The sequence below is a fragment of the Gymnoscopelus braueri genome (genome assembly GCF_963280865.1).
Source record: "Gymnoscopelus braueri genome assembly, chromosome: 6".
NCBI lineage: Eukaryota > Metazoa > Chordata > Actinopteri > Myctophiformes > Myctophidae > Gymnoscopelus > Gymnoscopelus braueri.
In genome coordinates, this window is record NC_137607.1 from 49,907,593 (window position 1) to 49,923,377 (window position 15,785).

Genomic DNA, 15,785 nt, shown 5'->3' on the forward strand with positions numbered 1-15,785 from the left:
TACAGCTATACATTTATCCAAACCACAGGTATCAACCACAGGTATCACTGCCTGGAAATTTCAGGATTATATTGTGCCAACAATTGCAGACCAGTAGAGCAAACATCAGTTTGCTCTACTGGTTCAGACTTCCTGAGATTTGTTCACAGGAACTTTTAAGACACCACATAGGCTACCCTTTTTAGAACAAGGATTCACTGTGGCACCATGAAAAAAATATATTGGTTAGTAAATTAGTCTCCATGCTACAATACGTCTTTATTTGCCATTGTTTCATTCTCCCATGGAGACTGTGAGCTGTCTCTGTACTCTTGTCCAAACCTTAAGCACATCATTACATTTCACCATCTGGTACCAGTAAACGATGTTTACTTCCAACTTCTACGGTATGACCATCAAGGGGGGAAAAACAACTAACACTGTCCAACACTGTCTGAAATTACATTGGCATCCATTCCAAAGAGCCTGATTAGAACCATGTTTCACAGCCCAGAAACAGTTGTGTTTGAGGTACAAGAAAGAACCACAAGATGGCATTGAAATGAACTACATTATATTATGTACACTCATGGCTTGATGGATCTCATTGGAGAGGAAGACATAGGCCGGGTGAGCTAATGGAATGAGTCATCGATTTGCTCTGGTAAATGACTGTAATGAGTCTGGCCATCATTCCAATGTGTTCTTTCTTTCTTTCTTTCTTTCTTTCTTTCTCCATCTGTCTGTTTTTCAGGGTTTCTTTTGTTTTTGTTTTTTTTCAGACTCCTCTCTCCTTTTTATCATTCTCAGACATATGCACACCTGCCCCCTTCCTCCTCTGCGTCTCCTGACATTTGGAGGGGAACAGATGGAAATTGTGGCTGGTTGGGTCAAGCCAGAGCCAGGACGGAGATGGAATTTCTCTAACATCAGGGGCCCCTGAGAAGGGTACAACTAACAACCAACTGTGCCCCTGTCTCCCCTGTCACCACCCAGAAACTGGCCTGGTGACCCTGTCAGCCATGAGCCAGAGAGCCTTCTTGTTTGGCCTTGTTAATATCCTCATACTACATGACCTTTCTAACTCTAGTCTCTCTCCTTGTGTAGTTTCCACACGGTTGAGCCAAGCCAATCTGAATTGAGCTGAGCTGAGCTGATGTGTGATGGTTATACTGTGTAGAATAACCATCTACACAGGAATGAACAGAAATTATGTATGCCACCCTAGACAGCACAGATTCAGGTTGAGTGACCATTTCCACAATTGGAGACTGCACAGATTGGCATAATACATATGGTGAGCCGTTCAGGTATTATTTTGCTTTGTTATGTTAATTGGGAGTTTCTCATTGCACAAGAGATTACTCAATTATCATATACGGCCTTAAAATGTGTCTGTGGGAGGCTGGGGAGCTAGGGGGCAAAAGAGTGGGTTGAGACTCCAAGTGAAGCATCTGTATAGGGGCTCTTGTTGCCAAACCAGCAGCAGTGACAGCTGTTATGATACTCTATAGTTCAGCGGATGTACACAGAGATTTCTTACAGTGAAAGGGAGAGAGAATGAGAGTGAGAGACCGACAGAAAAGGTGCATGAGGAGAGCCAAATTGTTTTGCCTGACATGCTCACCCCAAGTTGCGTCTTCGTCCCATCGCCTTGGAAACTTGGTCTCTGCTCAACTTGACGAGCCTTAAATCACTCTCTGCTCTTGCAGGCCCGTGGCCGTGACTGTGAATTTGGCTCTGTTCAATCAACCTCCCCCTCCTGCTGTGTTGTTTCACACAGTGGTAGAGAGCAGCCTTCTTTTCTCAGGATACGGAGGAGCCTTGCGGGGTTCCTTGGCTTTCTTCACCCTTTCAAAGGGTCCGTTGTGTGGGTATGGTGGAGGCTTGCGGCCCCTGCGGCTCTGTGCCGGAGGTATCTTAGTTGTGCCTGCAGGGGATGTGTGGTCCCGGGGAGCTGAATTATCTGAGCGTGCCTTCTCCTCTCCACCCGTCTTGCGCTGAGAGTCAGAGTCCCTGGGTGGGCTGCTGGGAGAGGGAGGCCGGGCTGATAATGGAGAGAGTGGACTAGCAGATGGGTGGTCACTATGCACTGTCTGATCAGACACCACTTTGGTCTCTATGATGACAGAAGGGCTGAGGGCAGGAGGTGGGGGAGGTTGTGGAGGCATGAGGGACAGAGGGGAGGAAGGGCATACCCTAATGTGAGAGAAAGGCCCAGGGGACTGAGGCCGAGGACAAGGGCTAGGGGATGCAATGCCGTTTGGATGATGGATGTTGACCGTTAAGGGAGAGAGACCAGGAGTCGGGGGGCGAACAGCAAGAGGACTGCCTGTATGGGAAGAGGGTGCAAGGTTTTGAGGTTGAGGAAGACTTCCGGTTCTGATCAACGAAGGAGGGTCGTGGTGATACGAAGGCGGGGCACATCGCTTGAGAGAACACCCGAGTTTACGGGGGAAATTGGGTGTTTTAGTCATTTCTGTCGATAGCACAGTGCTCTGGGTGTGCTGTAACATGCTTAGTGGGGACACGCTTCTGGTATGGTTGAACAGCTGACCTCTGCTGATCGTGGTGGTCAGGTCTGTACGTCCTGGATTCTCTTCCTGGTCCGAGGGCCTCTGGTGATTGCTGCTCACAGTGACGCCACTGGAACTAGAACTCGAACTGGAGCTACTGTCAGCAGGTGGCTTGGTACGGTCTCCTCCTCCTTCCCCTCCTCTTGTTTCTCCTGCCAGCGCCACCTCATCTAGGTCAATAGCTGAGGTCAGATAGTCAATCTGTTCCACCACCTGGAAGACAAAGGACGGATGGGGATACAGTGATGGAGCAGTAACTAGGTAGCATGCTGGTTGAGCTATGAGCTCCAGTTCTGTGTCGCCATGAGACAAACAGATGCCTCATCATAGCATTATGGATGAGATATCCAGCGTCTTAAACGATAACACTAAAGCACAGCGTTTAAACCAAATTCCAGGAAACGGGGACGGTAGCTTAGCAAGCAGATTTGTTCACCAAATAATACACAGACTGAATCCTCTGTTTTCCAGACAATTGCCTTTGCTAATCAACCTTTTAAACAGACAAATATTTTCAAACTGGCATTAATTCAAATGTTATCTGCTTGAAAAGACCGTATTTTGCATAACATTATCATGCTATCCAATGGACGCATTCTGTGGATTTATTGCATAAAGATTTATATTGGCCTATAAAGGTGTGTGAAATAAAAAGGCTGGCATACAGAGTTTAGGTACAAGTCTTCCGTACATCCCTGGATACTAGGGAGACAGGTCATACATCATGCACAGGCGCACACATACTGTATAGATACACACATTTAAATGAGTGCACAGTAATGCATGAGCGTATGCACAACAACCGGTGCACACACACCTATACAGAATGATGCCATAAAGGTTCAGTGGGGCAGGTGGACACACTCACACACACACACACACACACACACACACACACACACACACACACACACACACACACACACACACACACACACACACACACACACACACACACACACACACACACACATATGCATGTACACGTTGATGGAAGCTGGAGAGATTGGAGAAAATTACACTGGGGAAAATGTTTGACCTATCTCTCCACCTGCTCTATGTGAACAGATAAATCCTCCTCGGTCCCTGCTGGAACAAATGAATTATTATTTTGTTCTCTGTGCTCAACAACAACCTCACTGATGTCAAAGACGACCTGGATTGTCCTTTTTTATTAAGGCTTTTTTGTTGTTGTCGTTTCATTTTTTATATTACTTTGAAAGTACACCGAATATGCACATGAAGTGTCTGCGGGCAGGTGGCTGCTTGTTAATATCAAGAGTCGTCAGAGATAAAAGAGAAAAAGATGTCTGCATTTCAGCTCCATGCTCCCAAGTGTGTTGATTAAAAATAACGCTTTGACCCCTTAGGTCTTCTTCAAGTTGTTGGGCCTTGAGGAAGAGGAGGCCAAAGAGCTGAGAAATATTTTAATCAAGCATTGGGGAACAAGGGGGTGACGACTCAGCCTCCCTTTTATCTCTGTGTTGATTTTGGTCTCTTCATTTTGTGTTTCATTAAGAAATAATTCACATTAATCTTGACACCCTATCTTTTCAAAATGCCTTATTATGAATAATAGCTGAAGCGTTAGCTCATGCAACAGAATAATAAAACTAGAAATAAATAGGCGACTCATCCTCTTTTGATCATTCTTCTATGACTTGAAGAAAAAATAGATTTCTCTGGTTGCTTTCCACAGTGCTTGCTCTTTATTCAGTGTAATATTATTTATTGAAAAAAGAACCTAGTATATCAAACAGGCCAGATGATGAGGTTACCACCTCAAGCTCAAAAAGCCCCGCAGATGCAGATCAAACGCTGGGGAGCTAGAGCCCAGATTTACGTGTCACGTTTACGGGATGAGGAATATGAGGCAGAGATGCTTAGCCATAAATGGATTATAAAAGGATTGGATCTAGCCAGCTGCCTCTCTCTGATGCAGCATCTGTCTAAAGGAGGGCGATTGGAGAAAAAGAAAGGGAAAAGGGAGAAGTGTGTGTGTGTGTGTGTGTGTGTGTGTGTGTGTGTGTGTGTGTGTGTGTGTGTGTGTGTGTGTGTGTGTGTGTGTGTGTGTGTGTGTGTGTGTGTGTGTGTGTGTGTGTGTGTGTGTGTGTGTGTGTGCGTGCGTGCGTGCGTGCGTGCGTGTGTGTGTGTGTGTGAGAAAGAGACAGACAGACAGACAGACAGACAGACAGACAGACAGACAGACAGACAGAGAGACAGAGAGACAGAGACAGAGACAGAGACAGAGACAGAGAAGGGGGGGGGTCGGAAGCACACGGAGACTGCTTTGGCTAATGTTAGACAGCATTATCACATCAACCACTGAAAACACACTGTAAATGGAGCATCACAACTGCCACATCCACCTATATGAAAATTGTGTGATGAATTGTCACCTGTGCCGCTGTACAGAGTCAGAGACAGATTATGCTGGATAGTTAGAGTGATGATGGCTCACATGAAGTGGGCCTACTGTAGAGCTGTTTCAGAATTAATGGTAACCTAAAATATTGTAGCTGAGTTTACTTTTTAATGCATGTAAAATTATTCTGAGGTCACAATCTCTAGCTTGCATTGTTTTATGAAAGTGTACAGGCCCTCGGGGTTCTTTTTAGCAGGCATATGCTTTTCCAGCAAGGTTAAGAAAAGTGTTTACATTTATATGAAATGACACAACCAAATATTTATTCTCTCTGCCTCTAGAGATGCTGTATAAATCATGATTTTTTTTGTTTGGCTGAGTCCTGGGAAGAATATTGACCTGAATACTGATTCTCACTGGGCGAACTATTGTGTCAGAAGATGACATTAGGCAAGGATATGAGACAGACATTACACCACTTATCAAGATGCTGGGAGCTCTTTATCTCTTTGATCATATGAGCTGTGCTTATCACAGTCTTCACAGTCAATATCACTGTTACCTCTCTCATTTCCTGGTGGACGTCCTTCAGTGCTCCTAGAACATGCTCCAAATTATCCACCACTCGCTTAATCTGATTCCGGACCGCCTTTCTGCTGCACCGTGGTCCTGACAAGCCTGCATCCTTTGCAGAAGTCTGCAGCTCACCTCCGCTGGCCGGCCTGGTCTGGACACACGCCTGGCTCTGGCACTGGGTCACAATGTGTTCTGAGCTGGGTCTGGGTCTCCTGGGGCCTCGTAGAATTCTGTTACGGTATACTCCATCGCAAGGCGTGTCAGTGGAGAAGATGTCTCCATTCTGCTTGCTCAGGTCTCTCCAAATGCTCAGGTCTCCAAATCCCTGCCGCCTGTCTATTATTCCCTGTGTGTCGAGCCAGCCAGACAACTGCGAGTCTCGTTTGCGGCGGGTGTAGCTGTCATAGTGCCACAGCTTCTCCCTCCCCTCCTCTGCGCACACCCCAACAGGCGTCTTAAAGTTTGCCTCCTGACCTCTGAACTCTCCTGGAGATGCAGGAACGTGAACAGGAGTCAAAGGCACGTGCTTCCTAACCGAGGGGCCGGCTCTGTCTGTCTGGGGATGGAGGAGGTTAAAGTGGCTACGATGGTTGCTGACAGTGGAGCGTTCAGAGCAATTGTCCTGGACAGGGGTAGAGCTGTGGTCCGGACCCTGAGGCTGGTCCTCTGGGCTTACCACTATGTCTGGGTCTCTATCGAGCTTTGGAGACTGGCCCCATTTAGCTGGACTGCCCTCTCTCTTACCCACTTTCTCAGGCAGTATGCTGTGTGCTCTCAACATTTCAGGCAGCCTCCTGGCGAGTCTCACACCGTTACACCGGAGCTCTCCTTTTTTCCCCTTGTCCTTGCCCTGGATCAGCTCCCTGGAAAAGAATCCGATCCCCTTGGTTCGTTCCAGCGGGGTGAGGTTTTCGCGGGGCTCCCCCCCGGCAGTGCACTTGTACGGTCTGTTGAGCCCCAGGTTACTGGGGCGGTGGGGCTTCAAACCGTTGCGGAACCAGGGCAAGAAGTGAGAGGTGTGGGGCTTGTTGAAGCCGCCACGTTCCCCAAGTCCCCGATCCCTGCTGTCCGAGAACATGACTGCGGAGGCTGTCAAGAGGCTTCACAGGATGAAGAGGAATAAGAGGAAGTAGAGCACTCCTGAAGGTGAGAGACCTTCCTCCTCTTTCTCCACAAGCCCCTTCCCAACTTTGCCATTAACATAAACTGTTGTCATTGATCTTTCTATCTTTAAACCCTCTGTCTTGCTATTTTGCCTCTCTCTATCTCTCTCCCTCCCTCTCTCTCTGTCTCTCTCTCAATCTCGCTCCCAAAAGTTTCATCTGTTTCTTCCCCCTCCTGAGCTCAGCTCCAGCTCATCCACCCACTCCCATGTTCCCGTCCGAGGCTGTATCTGACTGTTTCCCCTTCTTTTCCCGTCCTCTCCTGGTTCTCCTCCTCCCTCTATTCTCTCCGTTGTTCTTGTTGTATAGTAGCAGTGCTTGTGAGCCCCTCGCTCCCCTTCTCTGTGTCTGGCCTTAGAGCTGCTGAGGGCCTTTCCCTCTCTCTCCCTCTCTCTCTCTATCTCCCTCTCTCTCTCTGCCTCCCTCTCTCTCTCCTTGCCTGCGTCTCTCTGGCTCAGTAGCAGTGGCACGCTGCTTCCTGTCTCTGCCTCTCCCTCTCTCTCTCTCTGTCTCAGTCACTCTTGCTCACCCCCCCTCCCGCACTGCGCCGTACTGCTCTCTTCTCGCTATTTCTTCCACCCACTCCCTCTCACTGCCGTAACTCCCTCTCTCTATTTCCCTCCTCTCTCCCCATCTCTATCTATCTGTTTTCCCCCATTACTCTATCCTCCTGCCGGAATCAAAACCTCCCTGATGCTCATTCCCTCTCTCTCTTCTGCCCACTTTTCCCCCCACTCTTTCCCTCTTCTCTCTTTCTCTCTCGGTCCCTCCCTCGTGTCTTTTCCACAATCCGTCCTGCTGTATCCTATCGTCCTGTATCCTCTCTCTCCCACCCCCCTTTTTTTGCCAGGGAGAGCAACTGAACTTCAATCAAGATGCCAGTGTTATTAATCCCTGGTTAGCAGCCCCCCCCCCCACCTCAGCTCTCATCTGATTATTCCTTTTCTGGCTCAGCTCCTCACAATTAAATGCTGCCTAGGATAAAAGAGAGGTGCTTTTAGAGGAGTTTGCGAGGTGGAGGGCGGTGGGGGGCGTGGTGGAGGGGGCACATAATTGCAACATGTACTGTATAAGAACAGAGATCAGCGCTAGTTTTACAGACACTTGAACCCGCCCAGCTGCGAAACAACAGCCTGCCGGTGAGACGACTCTCCTTGGCCCATTGTGACTGTCAGCAAAACAGTGTCACTGTGTGTACTATATCCCCCCGTTGTTTTTGCCATTTTATTTTCTGCTGCATTCCCGCATCTTCCATTTGTTCCAATTATGCGGAGACAGCTGCTATTTTGGGGTTACTCATTCATATTCCACTTCTTGGCTGTCTGGATTAGATTTCTTGTGTCTGACAAGCCCGTATACACCTGCTAGTCGTGTTTCTGCTCTTTCCCCACCCTCCTTGGCTGCATGGAGAATGAAACGACAGTGACCCTGCCAGAGAAAACTCTTGACGGTTTGCTGTCACTCAGCACTCAAAGCATACTGTATGTGTTAGTCAGCAAAAGCATCCCCTCTGGCATTGCCTGATTGAAATATGACTCATTCAGGGACGTGTTTGCATACTGTATAGAGAGGTATAAGAGAAACACACACACACACACACACACACACACACACACACACACACACACACACACACACACACACACACACACACACACACACACACACACACACACACAGTGTTCCTTACAGTCATGTTGTCTTTCAGTGAACACATCTGCATGTCTAAACGTTCCGTCTCCTCAAGGTGACTGATGCATGTCAGACTGAGCAGATACCCACTAATAAATCTTGTCGCAGATGTTGCACACATTTGAGATATTGACAAACCAACACACACTTTGACAATTCCACAAACCACATTGATCTAGTAGGTAAGTCATCCAAAGGTCAAAATAGAAAAATAGAACAGATTATATTTCTTAGCCACTTGAACCCCACCATCCAAATTCATTCTGGGGGGAACATTACCCCAAAATATCCGATCTACGATCCTTATCTCTTTTTAGCGAAGAGTATTGATGTAGAGGGGAAAAGGCGGTCCAAGTACAGAGCCAACTCAAGTCCAATTTACTAAGTCTAGGGTTTAAGTGATGAAAAGAGAAGTTATAGCGTGTTTGTGTGTGCACGTACTGTATGTCTGTGTGTGCAGGTTGATTAAAGTATCACTATTCACTGTATAAAAGTTTGGTAGCTAGCTGTACTCCTTAGTGACTGGAAATTACAGTTCAACGGACAGTGTATAATTGGACATACTTTTACACCGCTGGAAATAATAGCTAATTACAATAAGAAGGTAAAGTAATCAATGATAAGGCTATTCAGATTATAGACCTCAAATTAACATAAAATGTCCCCTTGACTTTTATTCACTTACGGGGAAAATTAACATATTGGCTACTGAATGTAATAATTTTATATATTACTGAGTTGATGTGATCCAATGGATAACACAGTGATTAGAATTTTAAGCAGGTCATTTAATGTAATGTAATGACATTACCGTATAAAACTTCTGTGTGTGTGTGTGTGTGTGTGTGTGTCAGGGAATTTTGGACCTTGGCCCGTTCGCCTCTTAAAAATTCTCGGCTTTCAAACAATCAGCCACCCACTGTGCAGGGTCCATAAATAACATGGCGGAGAAACAGAACAGTTGCTCATTTTAAAGTCAATGTGGACTAATGAGATCCTGTCACAGCTGCTGTTCATTTAACTCTTGCGTAGCTGATCCAGTCAGACCACCAGTTGACTCCACTCTATCCATTTTTTCCATATTAACTGTACACATGTGAGGGACTGTTGGTGACTGTTGATGACCCCATGGCCTTTTCTCTAGCGCCACCCTTGGCCAAAATGTACTGTTGGGTCATGTCCAGTGTTGCCAGATTCTGTGAGAGAAACAAGCAACCAGGTCTAGGAAAACCAGCCCAAAAGAAGCGACTATGGGCCACATGAGCACTTTAACATATACATCAGCTATTTGAAAATAGCAGATCCACAAGCTCACAACGCGTCGCAATGCGACACGTTGTGAGCTTGTAGATCGGCTATTTTCAAATAAAATCTTGCTGGGAAATTACAATAACCAGATCTGGCAACCCTGGTCATGTCATGCGAACATGTATTTAATCAGTGGTTAGTGTTAGAGTTTTGTTGTTAAACATGCAGCCTACAGTATTGTTTGGTTTCACTTCATGTGGTACCAAGCAGCCAATCACAGTGCTATAGCCACAACTGTCACAATGGCTACACTGAAGAGACAGAATGCCCACCCCAAATCAATTAGCCTAAGGTTAACCAACACCTAGCCTCAGAAACCCAGGCTTTTTTTTTTGTTACAAAAAAAAAAAAGCCTGGGGGAGCCATGCAGGAACGATGGTCTTGGACCTTGTTATCTCCTAACCAATCAGAGTGCAGAGGGGCGTCGCTCTAAATTTGGTGACGTCAGCGTGCTCCGTGCACAGGCCGAGGGGGGGAGGGGAGGGGAGGCGGGGACATAGATTGGTGAAGCAATAGGAAGCCACGCACAAATCCGGGCGGCTGTGTTTGGGTGCGCCCTTCAAGACCATGGATTGAGCTCGTAGCCTCAGGCTAACCAACACCAAACCCATGTCTAGATGCAACTGCACTAACAGCGCCTAAACATTAACTAAAGTTAATTCTCGGCAGGAATGACAGCCTGGAATAGGGATATAACAGATTTGGGGCTAGAATTGGACTGGGATGCCATTTGGGACAATGTATCCGGTGCATCAAAAAATCCAATTCATCAATATATACATTTTAAGTTTTGTCACAGAGCATATGTAACACCCAGAATCAGGCATCGAATGGGATTGGCACCTGACCCGTATTGCACATTCTGTGCCCCGGGAACTTTGGGCTCTTTTGTCCATATGGTATGGGAATGTCCGGGGATTATGGAGTTCTGCGGAAATGTGTTGGGGACTTTAACAGACTTAATGGGAGTACAACTGCCAATGGACCCGTTCGTGCATCTTTTGAATGATGACTCTAAACTGGCTCTTACTGGAAAGTCACGCAAAGTCTGGCTGGCAGGACTTACAGCAGCCAAAAAGATTATAGTCCAACGCTGGAAACCTCCACATGACTTGTCCAAAACACACTGGCTAAGGAGCTTTTTGGACATTGCCTATCTGGAATTGTCGTCGGCAAGGATTAACCATGCTCAACAGAGCACAATGTCACTGTGGACAAGCCTGCTGACTTGGTGATGCAGTGGATGAGTTGTGTGATGCTTGATTGATGGATGGAGTGGTAGAGGGAGGGTGGGATGGGAAGGATTGGGGGAGGAAGAGTGGGAAAAGGGAGAAGGGTGGGGGATACTGAGTTCAATGATGATGATGTTTTGTACTTGAAACGTTTATATTTTTTTTCTCTATGTAAAATCAATAAAAATTGAACAAAAAAAAACGAAAGTTAATTAATTCATCCCATGCCTGATCTTCTAGTAGTCTAATGTAGGGACAATCCACAACAGGTGTCACCATTGTTGGATTGCTGTTTTGTTTCCTGCTCGTTCGTTCAGACACTGATGAAGCCCTAATAAACAAGCATAAAACACCTGCCAAATAAACCAGACTTACAATGCATTTGTGAGAGTGGGCCATCTTCTCTCTTGTAAAGTCAGTGGGTGAGAGAGAGAGAGAGAGAGAGAGAGAGAGAGAGAGAGAGAGAGAGAGAGAGAGAGAGAGAGAGAGAGAGAGAGAGAGAGAGAGACTGCATAGATTTACAGTATGAGCCGTAAGTATAAAATCAGTAATTTACCCCTAATCATGCCACTCTGCAGTTTCTCTCACTTCCTTTTCCTTTCCTCCTCCACTCTTTCATTTCCTCTCCTTCTGCCTGCATCCCTGAAAAAGGGAGTTTCACACAGCAGGGCTTTTGGCCACCGCAAGGCATTTGTTTTTCAGAACTAGCCTACTACTGGAGTAGGAAATGAGAGCTAGGTCATCACTGTATACAGTATATTCTAACATTCAGGTGCGAACACTGACCAAACACTATATTTGAAAGTATATGTTTGACCCTGGACACATGCCTACAATATATTTTTCCCATGGTAGAGAGAGAGAGAGAGAGAGAGAGAGAGAGAGAGAGAGCGAGAGAGAGAGAGAGCATGTAGCCACCACCCTGTCGTTTTCAGCAACATCTAGGCTGCCTGCCCATTGAGAACCAGCAGAGCGTGTGTGCACAGACACCTTACCCGCATGAGTGTGTGTGTGTGTGTGTGTGTGTGTGTGTGTGTGTGTGTGTGTGTGTGTGTGTGTGTGGGTGTGTGTGTGTGTGTGTGTGTGTGTGTGTGTGTGTGTGTGTGTGTGTGTGTGTGTGTGTGTGTGTGTGTGTGTGTGTGTGTGTGTGTGTGTGTGTGTGTGTGTGCTTGCACAACTTTGTAGCCACTGCAGATAGAGTATCCCGACACAGTTTCCCCAAGCAGAGACATCAGACACAGAGAGAGTGTGCGAGAGAGAGAGAGAGGATAGCGCACCATTGAATGGCTTACATAACTCACTGGTAGAGATGGATCTACATGCACCCCTTTGAATGATGATACCCCACGTCTCTGTCAAAGCTCTGTGCAAAATGGCTTTTTAGTTACAGTGTGAATGCCTCTGGGGTGCGTGCTAATTTTACATTGTGCCTTGGACAGCAGAAACGCCTGGGTGTAGTTCATGATGTAGAGTGTGTATGTATGTGCACGTGTGTGTGTGTGTGTGTGTGGGGGGGGGGGGGGGGTGTGTGGTATGGAGTCAATTATGCACATGCTTATTTACACAGGCTACAGTAAAAGGGAAAAGTTCATTACAGCACAAAGTGTTGGTTGATATAAATGGAAGTGATCCGTTAGCCGATTCCGTCCACGGCGGCGGGGAACATCTTCAGGGCCAAGGAGGCACAGCTTGTTCTAACGGTGACGCAGTGTCTCTCCATGCTCTCTCATATATATTTTTGTGTTTGCTTTTGGAATCCTCTCCACCATGCCTTTCATCCTTGAATAACATGTCAGTCAGGTGTTCCCTGAGGATTCTTGAGCAAGAGACATAACAGAGGCGGGGAATAGCGCGCGCGTGTGATGAGAGAGAGAGAGAGAGAGAGATAACAAGATATGCGGGGACACAAGAAAGAGCAAAAGACACAAGCCTAATCTGTGATGTGCCTGTAGATCAGCTATTTTCGGCGAGCGACACGTTATAGGACGAAGTATAAATGAAGCAACAGAGAAAGTGCAGAAAAGAGTGTAAGAGAAAAGGAGTTTTGAAAGACTTCCGAGTTGCAGTTAGACTTAGCTGTAAAAAATAAAAAAAATAAGAAAAGTTAGACATAGCCGTGCTTGCCGGAGGGGAGAGCACCTTTAAGCATACAAGATGAGAGACGATGTGAATAGACTACAGAGTAAAGCCAAGGCGCCAACATAAAGGGTGCCATGTTAGTTTAATAGAGAGTGTAAAAATTGACCCTGAAGGGATCTCAGAGATAAATTAATACTCAGGGTTTTACTGTGTGCTCAAGCAGCTAACCTACAGGAGATTGGTACTGATGAAACTTGAGCTAACTAGCTTAACCTTTAAAGACTCTATTACATAAATCAATGTTTACGTTGATGAGATAAAGCAACAACAAAAAAATAACTTGTGGATGCTGTTTGAAAATTCAACACAGGTTTCATATAAACTGGTTTCCATTTTTCTTCACTGTACAAATGGCCTAATCAGATTTACAGTATATAATATACTGTAGCCTACACAATGCAATGCTGGACCACCGCAGATGAATTTCCATAGAAATAAGTTACACCATCAAAGTATCTCACCTGACCGTATCATCATTCATACATACTGTAATGTGGCAAAAATGTTTTACATGTGTGAGAATGACAGATATCAGTTATTCACTCAAGCTAATCCAATGGAAACTGTTTCAGAATTTCTGAATTCTATACATAATAGATATATATAGATAGATCTATAACTGTGCCTCTAATTTGTATACAGAGATAGGTCAATAAATAAAAGTTACTAGTCTGCAGGATTGGTTTGAATAGTAGAAAGCTGTATTGTGTTAACAGTTTTTCTCTGCTTTTGACTGCATCCCAGTCTGCTGGCTTTTTAACTTACTAAAATAAATGTTCAATGGCTGTGGGGCATGATGGGTTTTAAATACAGCAGCTTCTGTTTGAACACAATGCGATAATGCGATATACTTTATTCTTGGTGCAGTATAATGGTATATAAAAAAGAAAGAAATTATAAACATGGTTGTTACTCATGTTGATAAGCAGGTTTCTCTGTGTTATGTCCTTGCAAATTGCCCGCAGTGCTGGACTATGAAATTGCTGCTCAATTTAAACCTACTTTGTGACACTGTTGTATGTTGTTGTTGTATAAATTAAGGATTACCCTTCCCAGCACATTTCCTAACAGCAGAGAACATTACGTTTCCCTGCAAGAATCATCGCGATTCCCTGCAAGAATCATCGCTTTGTCATCTTTGTTCCACTGACTCAAATTAAAGGTTTCCGGTGATGTTTTTTCACATTTGGTTCCACTTACTGTACGCAATCCATCATTGTCAAATGCAAAAGTACAAAATAATGCTTTATAATGGCTAAAAGGCCAGTACCGTAGGCCCACTGCACTAAAGTAGACATAGAATACTCTACCACCATTGTCACCCTCATCCTCTCTATCAATGAGCTGCATCTCGGGAGCGGTCAGAAGCACTTGAGTAGAAAAATAGGTCTAGACTGGTCAAAACCTAGTATTTGGCTAGATTGTGTAATGGGTGGGCCTCCATCCTAGATTAAAATGGCCCTGTGGGTGGGTCGACAGTGGGGTAACAGCCGGATATGATTGGCCAACCCAACCCATCGGCTTTGCGGGTTGGGCAAGCTTTGCGTGATGTAGTGCTCTGATCAGTGCCTTAGAATGTCAGGCTGCAAAGCGGTCTGAAAATCTAATTAAGTTATCTAATTGATAAACAAACGTAAACATTGATTTATGTAATAGTCTTTAAAGGTTAAGCTAGCTAGCTAAAGTTTTATTTGCTGCCTAGCTCCTTACCTTGCCACATTCTGCTTTGCCTGGTGCTTCATCACACTTTTTTTTGCCATTGACTTTCTGCTCTTTTCATTTTATTGTTCTTCATTTCCTTGTTCTCCCTGGGCTTTTCTTGTGTCCCTTTTTGGGGGAGGCATTTTGACTTGAGCTGGTGCAGGCTGCAGTTTGCTTCATAGCTATTAGCTACACTCTTGAGCACTACACCACTTGTATGAGTGTTCTGCACAACTGACTTTCCAATTTGACTGCACCATTCACAATAAAAGAGGGGTGTGGTGGGTATCAGATGACAAGTTGAAATGTGTTTTAATGATTATACATTTATTTATCAAATACATATACATTGTATTATCAGCGAGCTACAGCAGCTGATGCAGCAGTTATTATGTAGTAGCATCTAGGTTGCAATATAAGATCCATAACTTAACTAAATCATCCTGATTAAGTTTCTACTCCAGTGCTCCCAACCTATCCCAACATGCTTATTGATTTTTTATAATAAACTCAAGCACTGATAGGAAGATTTGATGTAGATTCTTTTTTCTGACTTGCCATGACGAAAGTATAATGGAAAAAACATCTTCCCACATCAACTTGCATCCATTTGACAAATATGTGACTCAGAGTGCAGGTTTTGTACTCGTGAAACAGTGGATATACATTTGTATCGCAAAACCTTACCACATATGTAAATAATTATATTTGTATTACATTAATTGCATATTTTTACAGTGATGGATTACATACTTAAGTCGAAGCAAATTTGTAAAATTACAAAGGAGGGGGGCCCATTGCTGCTATCCTTAAGGTGTGTGGGATGCTGCTTTTGGTTCGCTTGGAACAGCTGTGCTTAACAGGACCATCAGTGATACTGTAACTCAGTAAAGTGTGATTGAATATGCATGGCATAAGTAATGGTTCCTTGCTGCTGCTCATCTATTCAGCTCACTCCTTAAGATTCAGACAGCTTCATTGTGGTCAATTCATTATGTAGAAATTATAATTATGCCCTGATGAAAGGCAGGTTCAACACCAAAACATATTAGAA

At 45.1% G+C, this 15,785-nt stretch overlaps 1 protein-coding gene across 1 annotated transcript; it reads right to left on the minus strand.

Moving 5' to 3' along the window:
* Nucleotides 1–1,620: 1,620 nt before the first annotated feature.
* On the minus strand, nucleotides 1,621–6,877 carry LOC308087204 (uncharacterized protein). The gene is made up of 2 exons (XM_080430920.1): nucleotides 5,483–6,877; nucleotides 1,621–2,768 (listed from the first exon to the last, which is right to left on the minus strand). The coding sequence occupies exons 1-2, from the start codon at nucleotides 6,572–6,574 to the stop codon at nucleotides 1,755–1,757; spliced, it is 2,106 nt and encodes a 701-aa protein (XP_080287046.1). The 5' UTR covers nucleotides 6,575–6,877; the 3' UTR covers nucleotides 1,621–1,754.
* Between the last annotated feature and the right edge of the window lie 8,908 nt (nucleotides 6,878–15,785).